Source organism: Bombina bombina, chromosome 5 (assembly GCF_027579735.1).
Source record: "Bombina bombina isolate aBomBom1 chromosome 5, aBomBom1.pri, whole genome shotgun sequence".
NCBI classification, from domain to species: Eukaryota; Metazoa; Chordata; class Amphibia; order Anura; family Bombinatoridae; genus Bombina; species Bombina bombina.
Window position 1 is genome coordinate 898,049,927 of NC_069503.1, and position 16,131 is coordinate 898,066,057.

At 39.1% G+C, this 16,131-nt stretch overlaps 1 protein-coding gene across 1 annotated transcript in view; it reads right to left on the bottom strand.

Moving 5' to 3' along the window:
• LOC128661655 (kinesin-like protein KIF20A) overlaps positions 1 to 16,131 on the bottom strand; it is a 368,820-nt gene that overhangs the window by 220,952 nt on the left and 131,737 nt on the right. Inside the window, exons 10-13 of the mRNA XM_053715886.1 lie at positions 13,852 to 13,923; positions 13,294 to 13,440; positions 6,028 to 6,190; positions 98 to 256 (exon numbers count right to left, since the gene is read on the bottom strand). Of these exons, the coding sequence (XP_053571861.1) occupies positions 98 to 256; positions 6,028 to 6,190; positions 13,294 to 13,440; positions 13,852 to 13,923 (541 nt within the window). The remainder of the gene's footprint in view (positions 1 to 97; positions 257 to 6,027; positions 6,191 to 13,293; positions 13,441 to 13,851; positions 13,924 to 16,131) is intronic.

Genomic DNA, 16,131 nt, shown 5'->3' on the forward strand with positions numbered 1-16,131 from the left:
ACAAGGAATTGGTAACACACACACACACCCCTCTAAAAATCTAAGCAGTCAATTCAAATTTTAATCTATTGGAAACCAAGGTCACAATATTCCTTACATCTGCACTTAAGATGGAAACATCAATTTCCTCTTCATCCTCAGACAGAAGTTCATCAATAGACAGATTCCCTTCAATCTCTAGAATGGCCTTTCCATCTTTTCCAACTATTCTTGGGCCCATGAAATCAAAGTTTCTGGGTTGAATCACTTGAACAACCTTAAAAGAAATGATGTAACATTACATTTCCCCCTACACACATCTAGATAAGCCTTTGCATTTTTATTCTTTTTAATATTTACACACAGTGACATACAATTTTTACCCATTACTACTCTGGCCTAAGAAACAAACACAAGACTGATTTCTTAAAAAGGTTATATTAGTCAAATAAATTGTAGTTTTTTTCACTGCCCACAGAGGGGCTTAACATGGAATTCATATTCCTGATCCTAGCACATGTGATTGTGTGCGATATGTGCAGGAGCTCATGTCATGTTCCTAACTGGCTGCAACAAGATAGAAAATAAGCACTAAGAGTCCCTGGTCTGCGAAAATGCAAATGTTGCTATAGAAGATGGCAGTGTTAAAAGTTCTTAATATTTATTTTGCATACTGTGGTTAATCCAGAGACACATACAAAAATGACTAATGTTCTTCTAAAAGTGTTTAAATTGTAGGTGTGTTCCAACAAAAAGGTGCTAAAATGGTACCTCTGTCTAACTCCTTAAAGGGACACTGAACCCACATTTTTTCTTTCATGATTCTGATAGAGCATGCCATTTTAAGCAACTTTCTAATTTACTCCTATTATCAACTTTTCTTCGTTCTCTTACTATCTTTATTTGAAAAAGACGACATCTAAGCTAAGGATCCAGCAAATTTTTGGTTCAGGACCATGGACAGCACTTGTTTATTGGTGCTGTCCAATCAGCAAGGACAACCCAGGTTGTTCAACAAAAATGGGCAGGCATCTAATCTTACATTCTTGCTTTTCAAATAAACATACCAAGAGAATGAAGAAAATTTGATAATAGGCGTAAAATAGAAAGTTGCTTAAAATTGCATGTTCTATCTGAATCACGAAAGAAAAAAATTGGGTTCAGTGTCCCTTTAATGGCTAACTATTATACCAAGATACAAATACATTTTAAGACGTAACACCACATAGAAGTTGGTATTTAAAAAAGGAACACCAAATTAAATCTGTATGCTCCGACTCATAAAAGTCTAAAACAAGTTTCCAATTAACTTCCATTATCTAAAAGTCCATCTACTCATATGCATCTCCCACTGAGAATGTTCCAGAATATACATATGCATTTTTTGATTGTCTGGTGGCTGCCACATGATGAAGGCGGAAGGAAAAAGGGAAATTTATTCTTACCTGATAAATTTGTTTCTTTTAGGATACGATTAGTCCACGGATTTCATCCTTACTTGTGGGATATCGCCTCCTGGTCAGCAGAAGGAGGCAAAGAGCTCCACAGCAGAGCTGCATAAATAGCTCCTCCCTTCCCTCCCAACCCAGTCATTCGACCCAAGTTAGGAAGAGAAAGGAAAAGCCAAGGAGCAGAGGTGACTGAAGTTTAACAAAAATAAAAACCTGTCTCATAAAAAGAACAGGGAGGGCCGTGGACTCATTGTATCGTAAAAGAAACAAATTTATCAGTTAAGAATAAATTTCCCTTTTCTTTTACAAGATACGATGAGTCCACGGATTTCATCCTTACTTGTGGGATACAATACCAAAGCTATAATACACGGATGAAACAGGAGGGAAAAGACAGGGAACCTAAACAGAAGGCACCACTGCTTGATGAACCTTTCTCCCAAAAGCAGCCTCAGCAAAAGTATCAAATTTGTAAAATTAGGAAAAAGTGTGAATAGACAACCAAGTCGCAGCTTTGCAAATCTGTTCCACAGAAGCATCATGTTTAAATGCCCATGAGGAAGCCACAGCCGTAGTGGAATGAGCTGTAATTCGTTCAGGAGGCTGCTGTCCAGCAGTCTCATATGCAAAACGGATGATACTCTTCAGCCAAAAGGAAAGAGGTAGCCGTAGCTTTCTGACCCCTACGCTTCCCAGAAAAAAACAACAAACAGGGAAGAAGATTAACGAAACTCCTTAGTTGCCTGTAAGTAAAACTTCAAGGCACGGACCACGTCCAAATTATGTAACAGTCGCTCCTTCTTGGAAGAAGGATTAGGACACCAGGAAGGAACAAGAATTTCCTGAATAATATTCTTATTTTAAACAACCTTAGGAAGAAAACAAGGTTTGGTACGCAACACTACCTTATCTGCATGGAAAATAAGATAAGGAGAATCACATTGTAATGCCAAAAGCTCAGATACTCTGCGAGCAGAAGAAATAGCAACCAAAAATAAAACTTTCCAAGATAACAACTTAATATCTATGGAATGCATAGGTTCAAACGGAACCCCTTGAAGAACATTAAGAACTAAATTTAAGCTCCAAGGATGAGCAATTGGTCTAAACACAGGTTTGATTCTAGTCAGAGCCTGACAAAAAGATTGACCATCTGGATCCAATCCAATCCTTCTTGGAGAAAAGATAAAATCCTGGGAATCCTAACCCTACTCCATGAGTAGCCCTTGGATTCACACCAATAAAGATATTTACGCCATATCTTATGGTAAATTCTTCTAGTAACAGGCTTACATGCCTGAATCAAGGTATCAATGACCGATTCAGAGAACCCTCGCTTAGATAAAATCAAGCGTTCAATCTCCAAGCAGTCAGCTTCAGAGAAATTATATTCGGATGATGGAAGGGTCCCTGAATGAGAAGGTCCTGCCTCAATGGAAGCTTCCATAGTGGCAGAGATGACATGTCCACCAGATCGGCATACCAAGTCCTGTGAGGCCACGCCGGAGCAATGAGGATCACCAAAGCCCTCTCCTGTTTGACTCAAGTAATCACCCACGGAAGGAGAGCAAATGGAGGGAACACATAAGCTAGGTTGAACGACCAAGGCATCTATCAGTTCGGACTGAGGATACCTGGACCTGGATCCATATCTCGGAAGCTTGGCATTCTGACGAGACGCCATAAGGTCTAGGTCCGGCCTGCCCCATCTGAGAATCAGGTTGGCAAAAAACCTCCGGTAGTCCACTCCTGGGATGTAAATTGCTGACAGATAAGAGTGAGCTTCTGCCCACTGAATTATCTTGGATTCTTCTGTCATCGCCAAGGAACACCTTGTTCGTCCCTGATGATTGATGTAAGCCACAGTCGTGATGTTGTCCGACTGGAATCTGGCCAAGCCTGAAGCACATTGAATATTGCTCTCCGACCGAGTCCACATACCATGAGCCTTCAGGGAGTTCCAGACTGCACCCCAGCCCATTAGGCTGGCATCCGTTGTCACTATCACCCATGAGGGTCTGGCGACAACCACCAAAGAAGAGAGTCCCTTGTCTCCTGATCCAGATCTATTTGAGGAGACAAATTTGCATAATCTCCATTCCATTGTCTGAGCATGCTCAGTTGTAGAGGTCTGAGATGAAAACGAGCAAACTGAATGATGTCCATTGCAGCCACCATCAATCCAATTGCCTCCATGCACTGAGCCACTGACGGCCGAGGATTGGACTGAAGGGATCGACATGTATTCAGAATTTTTGACTTTCTGACTTCCGTCAAAAAGATTTTCATGGATAGTCTATTAGAGTTCCCAGGAAAAGAACCCTTGTCTGTGGAATTAGTGAACTTTTCTCTAGATTCAACTTCCATCCGTAAGTCCTTAGAAAGGACAGAACAACGTCGGTTTACAATGCAGGCCGTTGGTTGCAATAGAAACCCTTGATGAATATAAAGTTTTTTGAGAAGACCCATCCATGGGGTCTTTGAAAGCAAAACTGTCCTCGATAGGGATAATCGTACGCTTAGCTAGGGTAGAGATAGCTCCCTCCACCTTAGGGATCGTCTGCCAAGAATCCCGCACAGTGTCAGCTATAGGGTACATTTTCTTAAACATAGGGGAGGGGGGAGAACGGGATACCCGGTCTTTCCCATTCCCTAGCAACAATTTCCGAGATTCTCTTAGGAACCGGAAAAACGTCAGAATATGAAGGGACCTCCAAATATCTGTCCATCTTACTCAATTTCTCTGGAGGGACCCCAATAGTCACAGTCGTCCAGAGTCACCAAAACCTCCCGTAGTAACAGGTGGAGGTGTTCAAGTTTAAATCTTAAAGTCATTACTTCCGAATCTGTCTGGGGTAAAGCACTACCCGAGTAAGACAGTAGCCCCTCAGACAGAGTCTCCACACCCCCCCAATTCAGAGCCCTGGGGGAGTACATCGGAGATCCCCATCAAAGCATCAGAATTCGCAGGGACCACCTGGGCCTCTTTCCTACTGCGCTTGCCTTGCAAAACTGGTAGCTGAGATAAAACTTCTGAAAGAGTAAATGAAGCAGACTCTGTTTAAGCACACGGCATTGCTTGAGCGGGCGTTAAAGGCTGTGACGCTTGGGGAGAAAGTTGCGGCATAACCTGAATTTCATCATTTTGAGAGCAATCCTTAGACATATCTTTATTAAAGAAAATCTGCTCCTTACACTGTAAGGCCCTCTCAATGCATGAGGGACACAACGTAACCGGGGGTTCCACAATGGCATCTAAACACATAGGGCATGTAGTGTGCTCAAGATCATCCATGTTAAACCACACTCAACCTGTTAAAAGAATATCCACTGGCACACCCGAATTAACAGTCACCTCGCCGCAGCTCTGCTGTGGCTCCTACCTGACTCCACAGACCAAAAACTATCCTCTAAAACGGCATGCCTAAGATCGCTTGTATATACTAGCCACAAGCGGACTTAGGAACCGTAAGGAAATGCTGCCGATCCGTACACACTCAGCAAAACTAACTGCGCGGCTGAAGCGCCCGAATACTATTCCCCGCCCTTCGTGGGTGTACACAACACACCCCGGGAAAAAGCAAACCGAGTACCACCATACACTGGAGTCCAATAGAGAGTATTTTATCTCCCTCTGACTCCGGCATTACTCCCAGCGTTAGCCCCATATTCCACATGTCACACAATAACATAAGGGAATCGCCTGTTGCGTCAGAGCAATTGAACCTAAAACAGCTCCCAGCGCTTCTAGTGTTCATGCCAGAATGAGTTGCGGAAAGGTCAACATGTCGGTATCCCATTGTCAATAAAAATTATAACCCACATCTGTTAAAAGGGGAAGCCCTTACCCGAGCCCATAACCCCTCACAGAAAAAAGGCAGAGAGTACAGTCAGTTCTGAGATATGCTGCAGAGCCCCAGAAATAAAAGGACTGCACTTACCTCCATGCTGAGGAACAGCATGATAATCTCAGTGTCAAGAGGTCCACTCTTCCTCCTGAGGTCCTGTGAAGGTAGAAGGGTCTTAGTTAGTTTTCTCTAAGACCATACACAGAGAAGCAGCACAAGCATGGGAGGCGCAGTGAAGCTAAAACTCCACCAGTTCCCATAGCCTAAAAGGCTATTACTCCAGATGCTGCTCTATATTAAAATAGTACACTTTGGCACCATTTAAAAATAAAAAATTCTTGATTGAAGAATCCAAACTAACACCTCACTTTACCTCTTCCTATCACTAACACAGGCAAAGAGAATGACTGGGTTGGGAGGGAAGGGAGGAGCTATTTATGCAGCTCTGCTGTGGAGCTCTTTGCTTCCTCCTGCTGACCAGGAGGCGATATCCCACAAGTAAGGATGAAATCCGTGGACTCATCGTATCTTGTAAAAGAAAATCTAATTTCAAATGAGATTTTTTTTCTCCCAAAATTTCAAAAAGTTAAGTGCTTTTGCCTCGTAATACGCATTTGTTGATTATGCAATTATACTGTGTTTAATGGTCCTTTAAATTACAAGAAAGGAAAGCTGTTAATCTTGAACATTGTTTTTTTTTTTAATTAAAAATGCATTTGCTTAAAGTTAAACACCTACACATCACTTACTTGCTTAGCAACTGCAGAAAATTTCATGACGTGTAGTGTTTCATCGTAAGTAGAAGCGCACTGATTAATATTCACAATCATGCAAGCTTTGCCTCTACCACAAAAGAAAGGCTGGAAAAGACGAGTCAGTTTGCTCTCTCTGAAAGGGACATAGTTGGTCTTTCTGTGTCAGGAAAAAAAAAAAAAAGAGAAAGTAGTCATCGCACAGAGACTTGATAAGAAGGTCAATTATAAAATTCTACAACATGTAACGTGTCCCATAAGCAGTATATGCATATGCTTCATATGTGACATTTTAGACATGTTCTAGCAAATGTTTTACATTGGAGAAAGAGCAGGTTATTTTTAATATAAGGGACTATACTAAGATTTTTTCACTTTAAACGAACCATGAACTCAAATTATTTTTAAAGAGACAAAAAATTCCAAGTAACTATCAAACGGACATTCAAAACAAACCAAAAAGCAGTAAACAAGCACGGATACAGAAAATGACCATTACCAAGGAGCTCTTCATTTAAGAAAAGCTCAAAAAGGTTGCTCGAAGGAGAGGCTAGAATTTACATTGCAAATACCGGAATTAGTCATTTTTTTGCTTTTGAGCAATTACGTACGCACAAACATGAAGCTTTGCAACCCCCTTTAGTATACATATTTTGAAAAAACAGGCGAAATTGTAGATGCTGTGGAAACCAGGTTCCTTGTCCTCATTAAAAATAAAAATCTTTAAAAATGTATAACTTAACAACGTGCCTCCTTTCATTAAGGCAACTGATAACTTTTTCAAGTGCCCTTCAATAAAGCTTCATCTCTACGCACACATAAAATACCTAAGAAGGTGGAATAAAAGAGCATGACCATCTATTTGTATCTAAACAAGATATGTCTAAAAATTTTAATAAATTGTGGGACATAATCGATAATATGCATAAATCAGTTTCTGCAAGCTTGGCAGACATCAAACAAGATATATCAGATTTAGGTTCCAGAGTTGATGCACTGGAAGAATCTAAAGACAATCTAACTGATGAAATAGAGACCACAACAAATCAGGTTACTCAACAAAACCAGACAATATCTGTCCTTCTAGACAAACTAGAAGACATGGAAAATAGAAGCCGAAGATGTAATATTAGAATAAAGGGATCCCTGAAGACATTACGGTAGAGGAATTACCAGCTTATCTTTAACAGTTGTTTACCATGCTGGCGGAAGTTCCACTTGACACAGAAATAGAACTAGAAAGAGCTCATAGAGCATTGAAACCAAAGCCTAAACCAAATGCTCCCCCAAGGGACGTAATAGTGGCCATCCTGAGATTCCCTGAAAAAGAAAAAGTATTCAAAGCAGCAATGAAGCAAACACTTAAATTTCAAGGGAATGTACTACAACTTTATCAGGACTTAAGTGTTAGGACTTTACAAAAGAAGAAATACTTCGCGCCCATTAACAGCTATTCTACGCAAGCGACAGAATAAATACAGATGGGGACACCCCTTCGCTCTGATAATCAACAACAACCATGTAACCACCATACGCAATCAAGGACCCTCAAGATATCCCAGACATATGTGCAGCATTGGGACTGGAAGCCCCAGACCAACCAATATCATCCAGGGGTGAAGAACCTGCTACATCTGCAGCCATGCAAGGAAAGTCGCAAAGACCACGTAGGACAAAAGTCCCCAAACAGAAATCGAAAATCAAGTGAAAGACATCTACCTACAGAGAACCAGGATCCTTTTTTTCCCCCTGCATATTGGAAACTAGCCTAACTGATCATTGATTCAGTTACAAAGTCCTTCTGAACGGGAGACAGAAAGGATGGTAACTTAACAGTAGTTAAAGGGCCATAATACCCAAATGTTTAAACACTTGAAAGTGATGCAGCATAGCTGTAAAAAGCTGATTAGAAAATATCACCTGAAAATCTCTATGTAAAAAAAAAAAAAGATATTTTACCTCAAAAGTTCCTCAGTAGCCACCTCCCATTGTAAAGGATTTCTAAGCAGCATTTTAGTGTGTCTGTCCCGGGACAACTGAAAGCATGAGCTTCGTGCACTCTCATATTATTTCACCAATCAGGTAAAGGAAGCTTGCTATGAAATCTCATGAGAGTTAAGTCAAATCTCATGAGATCACAGTAAGAGTTCATGACCTCAGCACTGCTGATGCTGATTGGCTGCTGTTCATTTCTACATTTTTTTACCTGCAGCTGGGAGCAGGTGAAGTATAACTTTTTTCACAGAACTTACTCTGGTGAGCTGAGGAAATTGTGAGGTAAAATATCTTCCTTTTTTACATAGAGATGCTCAGGTGATATTTTCCTGTCAGCTTTTTACAGTTATACTGCATCAGTTTCAAGTGATTTAGCATATGAGTATTATGTCCCTTTAAATTACAGGCACTGCAGACTATAGACTTTAATATCTCTTTTCAATATATCCTTAAGATTGAGACCGCTGTTATGAGAACAAGATAACTCAGGCTTAAATTTTAGAGAACTGTGTGAAGAAATGGTGTGAACAATTTAAACTAAAGTCTTGAATTTGTTTTTGAGTTTAAGGATTCTAAGTTGCATAATAGATATATTGTTTCTATCAATGTAGTCAGTTATATCATGTTATTTGCGTGAGAAAATTTGTATTAAGTTATGGTTTAAAGGTTTAGGTTAGGGGGCTAACAGCAGCTTTAGCTTGGTTAAATTTAAGTATATAATGTTCCCACATTCAAATGAGGTTCATAATGTGTAATGCTGAGGAGGTGTGTCTCTCTGAATTCTCCCTGATTCACTCAACTTAGTTTAAGTTAACTGACATGTTAATGTTAATTGTTACTTTTTTTTTTTTTGACTTCTCTTTTCTTCCAGATGCTAATGACTTTGATCAAACATCTTCTTGGCTAAATGTTCATATCTTTCTAGGGGGGGGGGGGGGGGTTTCTTGAGTCAGCCACCGGAATCCTCTCTCATCACTACAGAGGAATCCATTACAAGACACACAACATTATCAAGTACTTCCTGTGGGTAAGAGCTATGAATATAAGACAACGAGGATTTGATGCCAACACTCATATTAGATCTTATGCTCACATGAACCACACTCATGACATCACCTAACATTGTATTACTCTCTCACAACGTGAGAGGTTTAAATACCGATATAAAACGCAGGAAGGCCATAACCCAATATAAACAATTAGGAGCGAATGTTATCTTTTTACAGGAAACACACTTTGAAAGAAACAATATTCCTAAATATTGGTCATGTCAATTCCCTCTACATTTCCATGCTACCACCACTAGCAAAAAAAAAAAAAAAAAAAAAAAAAAAAAAAAAGGAGTATCTATCCTATTTCATGCCTCTCTAAACTTGACAGTAACAAATAAAGTAATAGATAGGGAAGGAAGAGATTTGATCATTAAGGGACAAATACAAGGTATAGAAGTTATTTTCTGTAAAATCTATGCCCCAAATGATAAACAGGAACACTTTTTTCCCCATATTTCATTTACTGACCAAATGGAACCACACTAGGTTAAATTATGTCTGGTGACTACAATATTACCCTACAAACACATACGTTGTCCCCCAGAACTGACCTTACCCAATCACAAATTAGGTACAATAATAAAATTTAAAAAGTGTTAAACATATTGGAGGGACACAATATTCTAGATTCTTGGAAACTGTTATACAGAAACACTACAGACCACACCTTCTATTCGGCAGCCCACAAAAAATACTTTAAACTTTATTATATATTTTTAAGTCAAATTTTAGTACCCAATCTGGTCTCCTCTTCTATTAGCCTTTGTGTTTGGTCTGACCACTCCATCATAAAAGCAGAAATGAGAGGTTTTTAACATATCTAATGCTCAGAAAATTTGGACATTTGATCCCCTCACACTCAAAGATCCTTTACATAGAGACTCCGTTTTCCAAAATCTTCTAGAACTCTGGCATATTAGTGTTGATTCAACATCTAACCCAATTATACCATGGGCGGCTCATAAACCATTTATAAGGGGACTAGTGATTAAAATGAAAGCACAGCTCAATAATAAAAGACAACTTACATTACACAAATTACAATGTGAAATATCCCAACTAGAGAAACGCCATAAAGAAACTGGGTCACCCGCAATATTGAAGAACCTGACATTGAAGCGCCAATCTTTAGACCTGATTCTACAAAAAGACTCTGTATGGGCTAGTCAAACATTAAAAACCAAATATTTCATTTTTGCAAACAAACCAGATAGATTTCTTGCAAATAAACTTCGGGACAAAATTAGAAACATATCAATACCGACCTTACGTACGGTTAGCAGAGAATTGACCTCGCACCCGGTGGAGATAGTAAATATATTCTCTGATTTCTATAGCGCCCTTTATGACGGGAACAAAGTTTCATATACTGTACAACACAAACTAGTAATCTATTAAAAGAGTTTGACTGAAGCTAAGGTACCAGAAATCTCGAAAGAAGATTTAGAATCCTTAAATGCCCCAGTCACCACACCAGAAGTCTTGGTGGTCATTAAAGAATTGAAACAGGGTAAAGCAGCGGGGCCAGACGGAATCTCTGGAGAGTACTACAAACTTTTTAAGACAACCCTAGCACCACATTTAGCTAAATTTTGTAACTGTATTCTCCAGGGCAATAATATACCTGCTGAACTTCTCCATGCAAAAATAGTAATCCCCAAATCAGGTAAAGATAAAACGATGTGCAAAAACTATCGCCCAATTTCACTAATTGACCAAGATATTAAAATATTTACTAAAATACTGGCAAACCGATTAAAAATGCATATTACCTAAACTAATCCACCCAGATCAAGTAGGATTTCTGAAAAATAAAGCGCCTGATAACATTAGGCGTATGGTTTCCTTAATAGATTATTTAGATACGACAGGAAAGCCTTCTCTGCTGCTATCTTTAAACGCAGAGAAGGCATTTGATAGGGTGGACTGGAAGTACATGTGGGCGGTGCTGGAGGGAATGGGTTTCAAGGGCTCTTATGACTGCACTTCAAAACATATATTCTCACCCATCAGCTTCGATAAGAGCGATGGGCCGTCAATCTAGAGGTTTCCCCATTTTTAATGGCACCAGACAGGGATGCCCGCTTTCACCATTGTTATTTGCCATATGTATTGAACCATTAGCACTACAGATTAGACAATCCCCAGATATTACAAAAATACGGATCAGAGGAGAGGAGTATAAGATAGCTCTTTTCGCTGATGACGTGTTACTCTCATTAACCAAACCACTAATAGCGCTACCTAACATATACCATTCTAACGCAATTCTCATCTATATCAGGTTATAAAGTCAATATTGACAAATGTGAAGCTATGGCTATTAGACTCCCAAACCATACCAAAAAAACTTTTAGAACTTAATTTCGACTTTACTTGGGTCACAAAACATATAATGTACCTGGGGATTAAATTTACCAAACATTCCTCAGTTCTTTATAAAGCTAATTATAACCCACTGTTGAAAAACATTAGACAGGATTTGCTAAAATGGGGCTAATATCTATTATTTATTTAGAGCTCTACCAATAAAGATCCCCTTCAGAGATCTGAAAGAAGCTCAATCTATGATTAATAAATTTTTAAGAAACAACATAAAAGCAAGAATATCACAGAACATACTCACTAAACATACGACTGGGAGGTCTGGGAATACCCAATCTTAAACACTATCAGGCTGCTAGACTGGCACAGACGGTTCTGGTAACCAATAAGGAGGAAAGGATAAGATGGGTTAAGATGGAAACAGATATCAATGGTCTCACTACCCCAGAAATGGTAATATGGAGTAATCACAGGTGGACTACTAAAATACATACAACATCCCCAGTAACGACACATGTAGACACAATGGGCTAAAGTAAGTCCCGCTAATTCCCTCCATACTCCACTAAATTGTGTAACAGTTATTCCACCCTCTGTATTAGCTAAATGGAAGAATAAAGGCCTGTACCGGATAGCAGACATACTAGAAAAAGGGAAAATCATGCCATATTCCAAGATACAAGAAAAAATTAACCCACTTAAATTATACTGCTACCAATATTTACAATTACCAACCAACACACGCACATTCTTGTCAAAGTCAATAGATGGGACTTCAACACAATTAGAAATTTTTTGTAGACTAGGCAAGAGGCCAAGAAAAGCAATATCACAACTCTAATTATTCAAAGGGCAAATAGAATTGATCCATCATTGTATAATAAATAGGAATTGGCCTTAGAAATGGAAATAAATGGAGGAGTGGAACCAATTATTATATAACTCATGTAGGGGACTCTTAAGTGCTGACATGATCGAAAATTGCTACAAAACTATATCAAGATGGTACCCAACACCGGTTATTACATCACATACAGTAATCAATGGCTCCAGCCTTTGCTATAGAGGTTGTGGAGCAGTAGGTAAATATAAACATATGTGGTGGGACTGTCCCCACTCTAGGAAGGTTTGGGATGATCTCTCTAGCCTTCTTAGCTCCATCTTAGAGGAACCAATACGACTGACACTACCTCAGGCACTACTCCATGAATATAACAAGAAATGTAATAAACATATAAATCAGTTTATAAGGATAGTTTGTACAGCAGCGAGAATATGTATTGCACGCCATTGGAAAGTAGGATCGCCCACAAAAGGAGAATGTTAATAAGATCAGATATTTTATAACATGTATGAACAAGCAGCTCACATACAGGACACAGGCAACTTTTCAAAAAACATGGTTTTATTGGATAATGTACAAGACAAACGAGTGACTGTGGAACATTGGGATTTAGAGTTGAGGGGGGAAAAGGGGAAGCTTGTTTGACAGTGACAGAGATAAGGAAAAGGATCCGGTGGTCTGGCAGAAGAACCCTAAAGACAAAACAAACAATAAGATAAGCATCAATTTTAATCTTATCTATTTCTTACCCACCTTTTATTCAAATTCTTTTTTTTCCCCCTCTTACTCTTTTTTTCACCATTTCATTTTTTCTTATTAAATTTGGAGAGGAATCAGAACACAGTGAAATTATTCTTCAGATTTTTGGTCAGGTAATGTTGTGTTACAATGTTTGTATAGGAGACTACGAAAAATGAGTATAGAATTTGTACATGACATACCTGTGCAATTTATTCAGTGTGATCGTATTCTTCCCTAATAAAATTTCAACATTAAAGAGCATGACTATAAAAAAAGGGCCATGTTTATAAGACTAAATTAACTTACTTGGGATTCTGACTTTGCTTCAGAGCACCAATACACTTGCCAAGTATGAGAAGCGAATTATTGATGTTACCAGCTTCTTTTAATCGGTCGCCAACTGTTTGTGTTTTATTGCAACGTTCAGATCCAGCCAAATCGCAGAGAGAAATTCTGAAAGATAAAACAGGTATCCACGACAGGTAAGTTTAAAAAACAAAAACAAAAAAAAACAACATACACGCTGACAGAGGACCTGTCAGACCTGTATTTTATTGCCACGTAACATCAGTTTATAGGTAATGTTCAAGATTTTTTTGCCATAAAAAAAATAAAAACAAAATTACATAAATAAGAGCATGGCATACCTACTACAATGGCTGTATTGTATTGCTATATTAGAAGGCCCAAGTACTCTTATATTTAGTAAATATGCTGGCAGAACAAAAAAAAAAAAAAATTTAAGCAGGTTTAAAAAAGTTATAGGAACATAGATATCATGGGTACAACTTTAGGTGAATGACATTTTGTTTTTAGATTGGGAAGAAGAAAAAAAAAAAAAAAAAGAGAGAGACAAATACTCACTCTGACACACCAAGAACACTTGGATCATCCTCAGCACTTAGTTTAAGAAGACGGATGGTAAATATACTGTGGCTGAAAGGGAAAAAAAGTCAGAAAACAATTAAAAAGATTACCCATCTCTATTATAGTTACAGCTCCATTAAAAAAATAAAACACAATGTATGCTTACCTGATAAATTTCCGGATATGAATCATCAATTACTAGTGAGAATATCACTGCTGGCCAGCAGGAGGAGGCAAAGAGCACTACTGCAAAGCTGCTATATATGTCACTTCCCTTACCCATAACTTCCAGTCCTTCGGCCAAAGGACAAATGGAGAAAGAAGCCAACACAAAAGAGTAGAGGTGTCTGAGGTTTTAGAAAAAATAAACCTGTCTTAAATAAAGGGTGGGCAGTGGACTCACCATATCCGGAAATAAATTCAACAGGTAAGTATAAATTAGGTTTTCTTTCCTAAGATATGGTGAGTCCACAGAACCATCAATTACTAGTGGGAATCAATACCCAAGCTAGAGGACACAGATAAGGGAAAGACAAGACAGGTAGACCTAAACAGAAGGCACCACCGCTTGAAGAACGCTTCTCCAAAAAGAAGCCTCAGCTGAGGCAAAAGTATCAAATTTATAAAACTTTGAAAAAGTATGTAAAGAGGACCAAGTTGCAGCCTTGCAAAACTGTTCCACAGAAGCTTCATTTTTAAATGCCCAGGGGAAAAAAAAACAGCCCTCGTGGAATGAGAAGTGATTCTCTCAAGAGGTTGCTGTCCAGCAGTCTAAAAGGCCAAATGAATCATTCTCCTTAACCAGAGAGTAAGAAGTAGCCGTAGCTTTCTGACCCTTGCGCTTCCCAAAAAACAAAAAAAAAAACAATAGCAGAAGACTGACGAAAGTCCTTCGTCGCCTGAAGATAGAACTTCAATGCGCACACAACATTTAGGTTGTGTAATAAACACTCCTGAGGAGGAGGAGGATGAGGATTAGGACACAAAGAAGGAACCACAATCTCCAGATTATTATTCTTGTTTGAAACAAACTTAGGTAGGAAATCTAATTTAGTATGTAGAACCACCTTATCAGAATCAAAAATAAGATAAGGAGAATCAAACTGCAGAGCCAAGAGTTCCGAAACTCTCAGAGCAGAAAAAAAAAAAAAGCAACAAGAAACAAAACCTTCCAAGATAACATCTTAATATCTAAGTAATGCATAGGTTCAAACGGAGCCCGCTTTAAAACTAAGAACAAGGTTAAGACTCCAGGGAGGAGTAACGGGCTTAAACACAGGCCTGATCCTAACCAAGGCCTGACAAAAAGATTGCACATCTGGCGCATCTGCCTAACGCATATACAACAAAAAAGACAAACGCAGAAATCTGACCTTTCAGAGTACTAGCTGACAAACCCTTCTCCAGACCCTCCTTGAAGAAAGACGAATACCTAGGAATCCTGATTCTACTCCAAGAGTAGCCTCTGGATGCACAACAACAGAGATATTTATGCCATATATTATAGTAAATCTTTCTTGTCACAGGCTTACGAGCCTGAATCATGGTCTCAATGACCGACTCTGAACGCTTGATTTTATCTAATCGTGGGTTTTAAATCTCCAAGCAGTCAGCTTCAGAGAAACGAGACTTGGATGAAGAAAAAGGACCCTGAAGTATAAGGTCCTTCCTCAGAGGGAGTCTCCACGGAGGTAGAGACGACATATCCACTAGATCTGTATACCAGATCCTACAAGGCCACGCCGGCGCTATGAGAATCAATGACACCTTCTCCTGTTTGAGCCGAGCAATGAACTCATGGCAGGAGAACGAATGGAGGAAATATGTATGCTACACTGAAATTCCAAGGGACCGCAAGAGCATCTATCAAAGCCTGTGGATCCCTTGACCTCGAGCCGTAACTCAGAAGCTTGGCATTCTGCAGAGAAGCAATGAGATCCAGTTCGGGCTGCACCCAATTAAGGATTCTACATAGAAAAATAAAATTGGCACTTCCCTTAATATTTATCTGTCGGGCAGCAGGACAGCTCACCTGGTTTGAGAGAATACCTTACCTCACATGGACCTGTGGAAATACAGAAAGACTGAGTAAACTTACTCAGGCTACCTAAATAGGGCAGCAAAAGGTTTTGGGAAAACGCAGTGAGGATTGTACCTCACAAGTTCCCAATTGCTTAAAAGCCACCCCTCTGCCCTACTGAAGAGACTGACATGGGCTAAGGCTAGACCCTTTAGAAAGATCAGAGCAAACCTACTCTGATCTACAATCAAGATTTT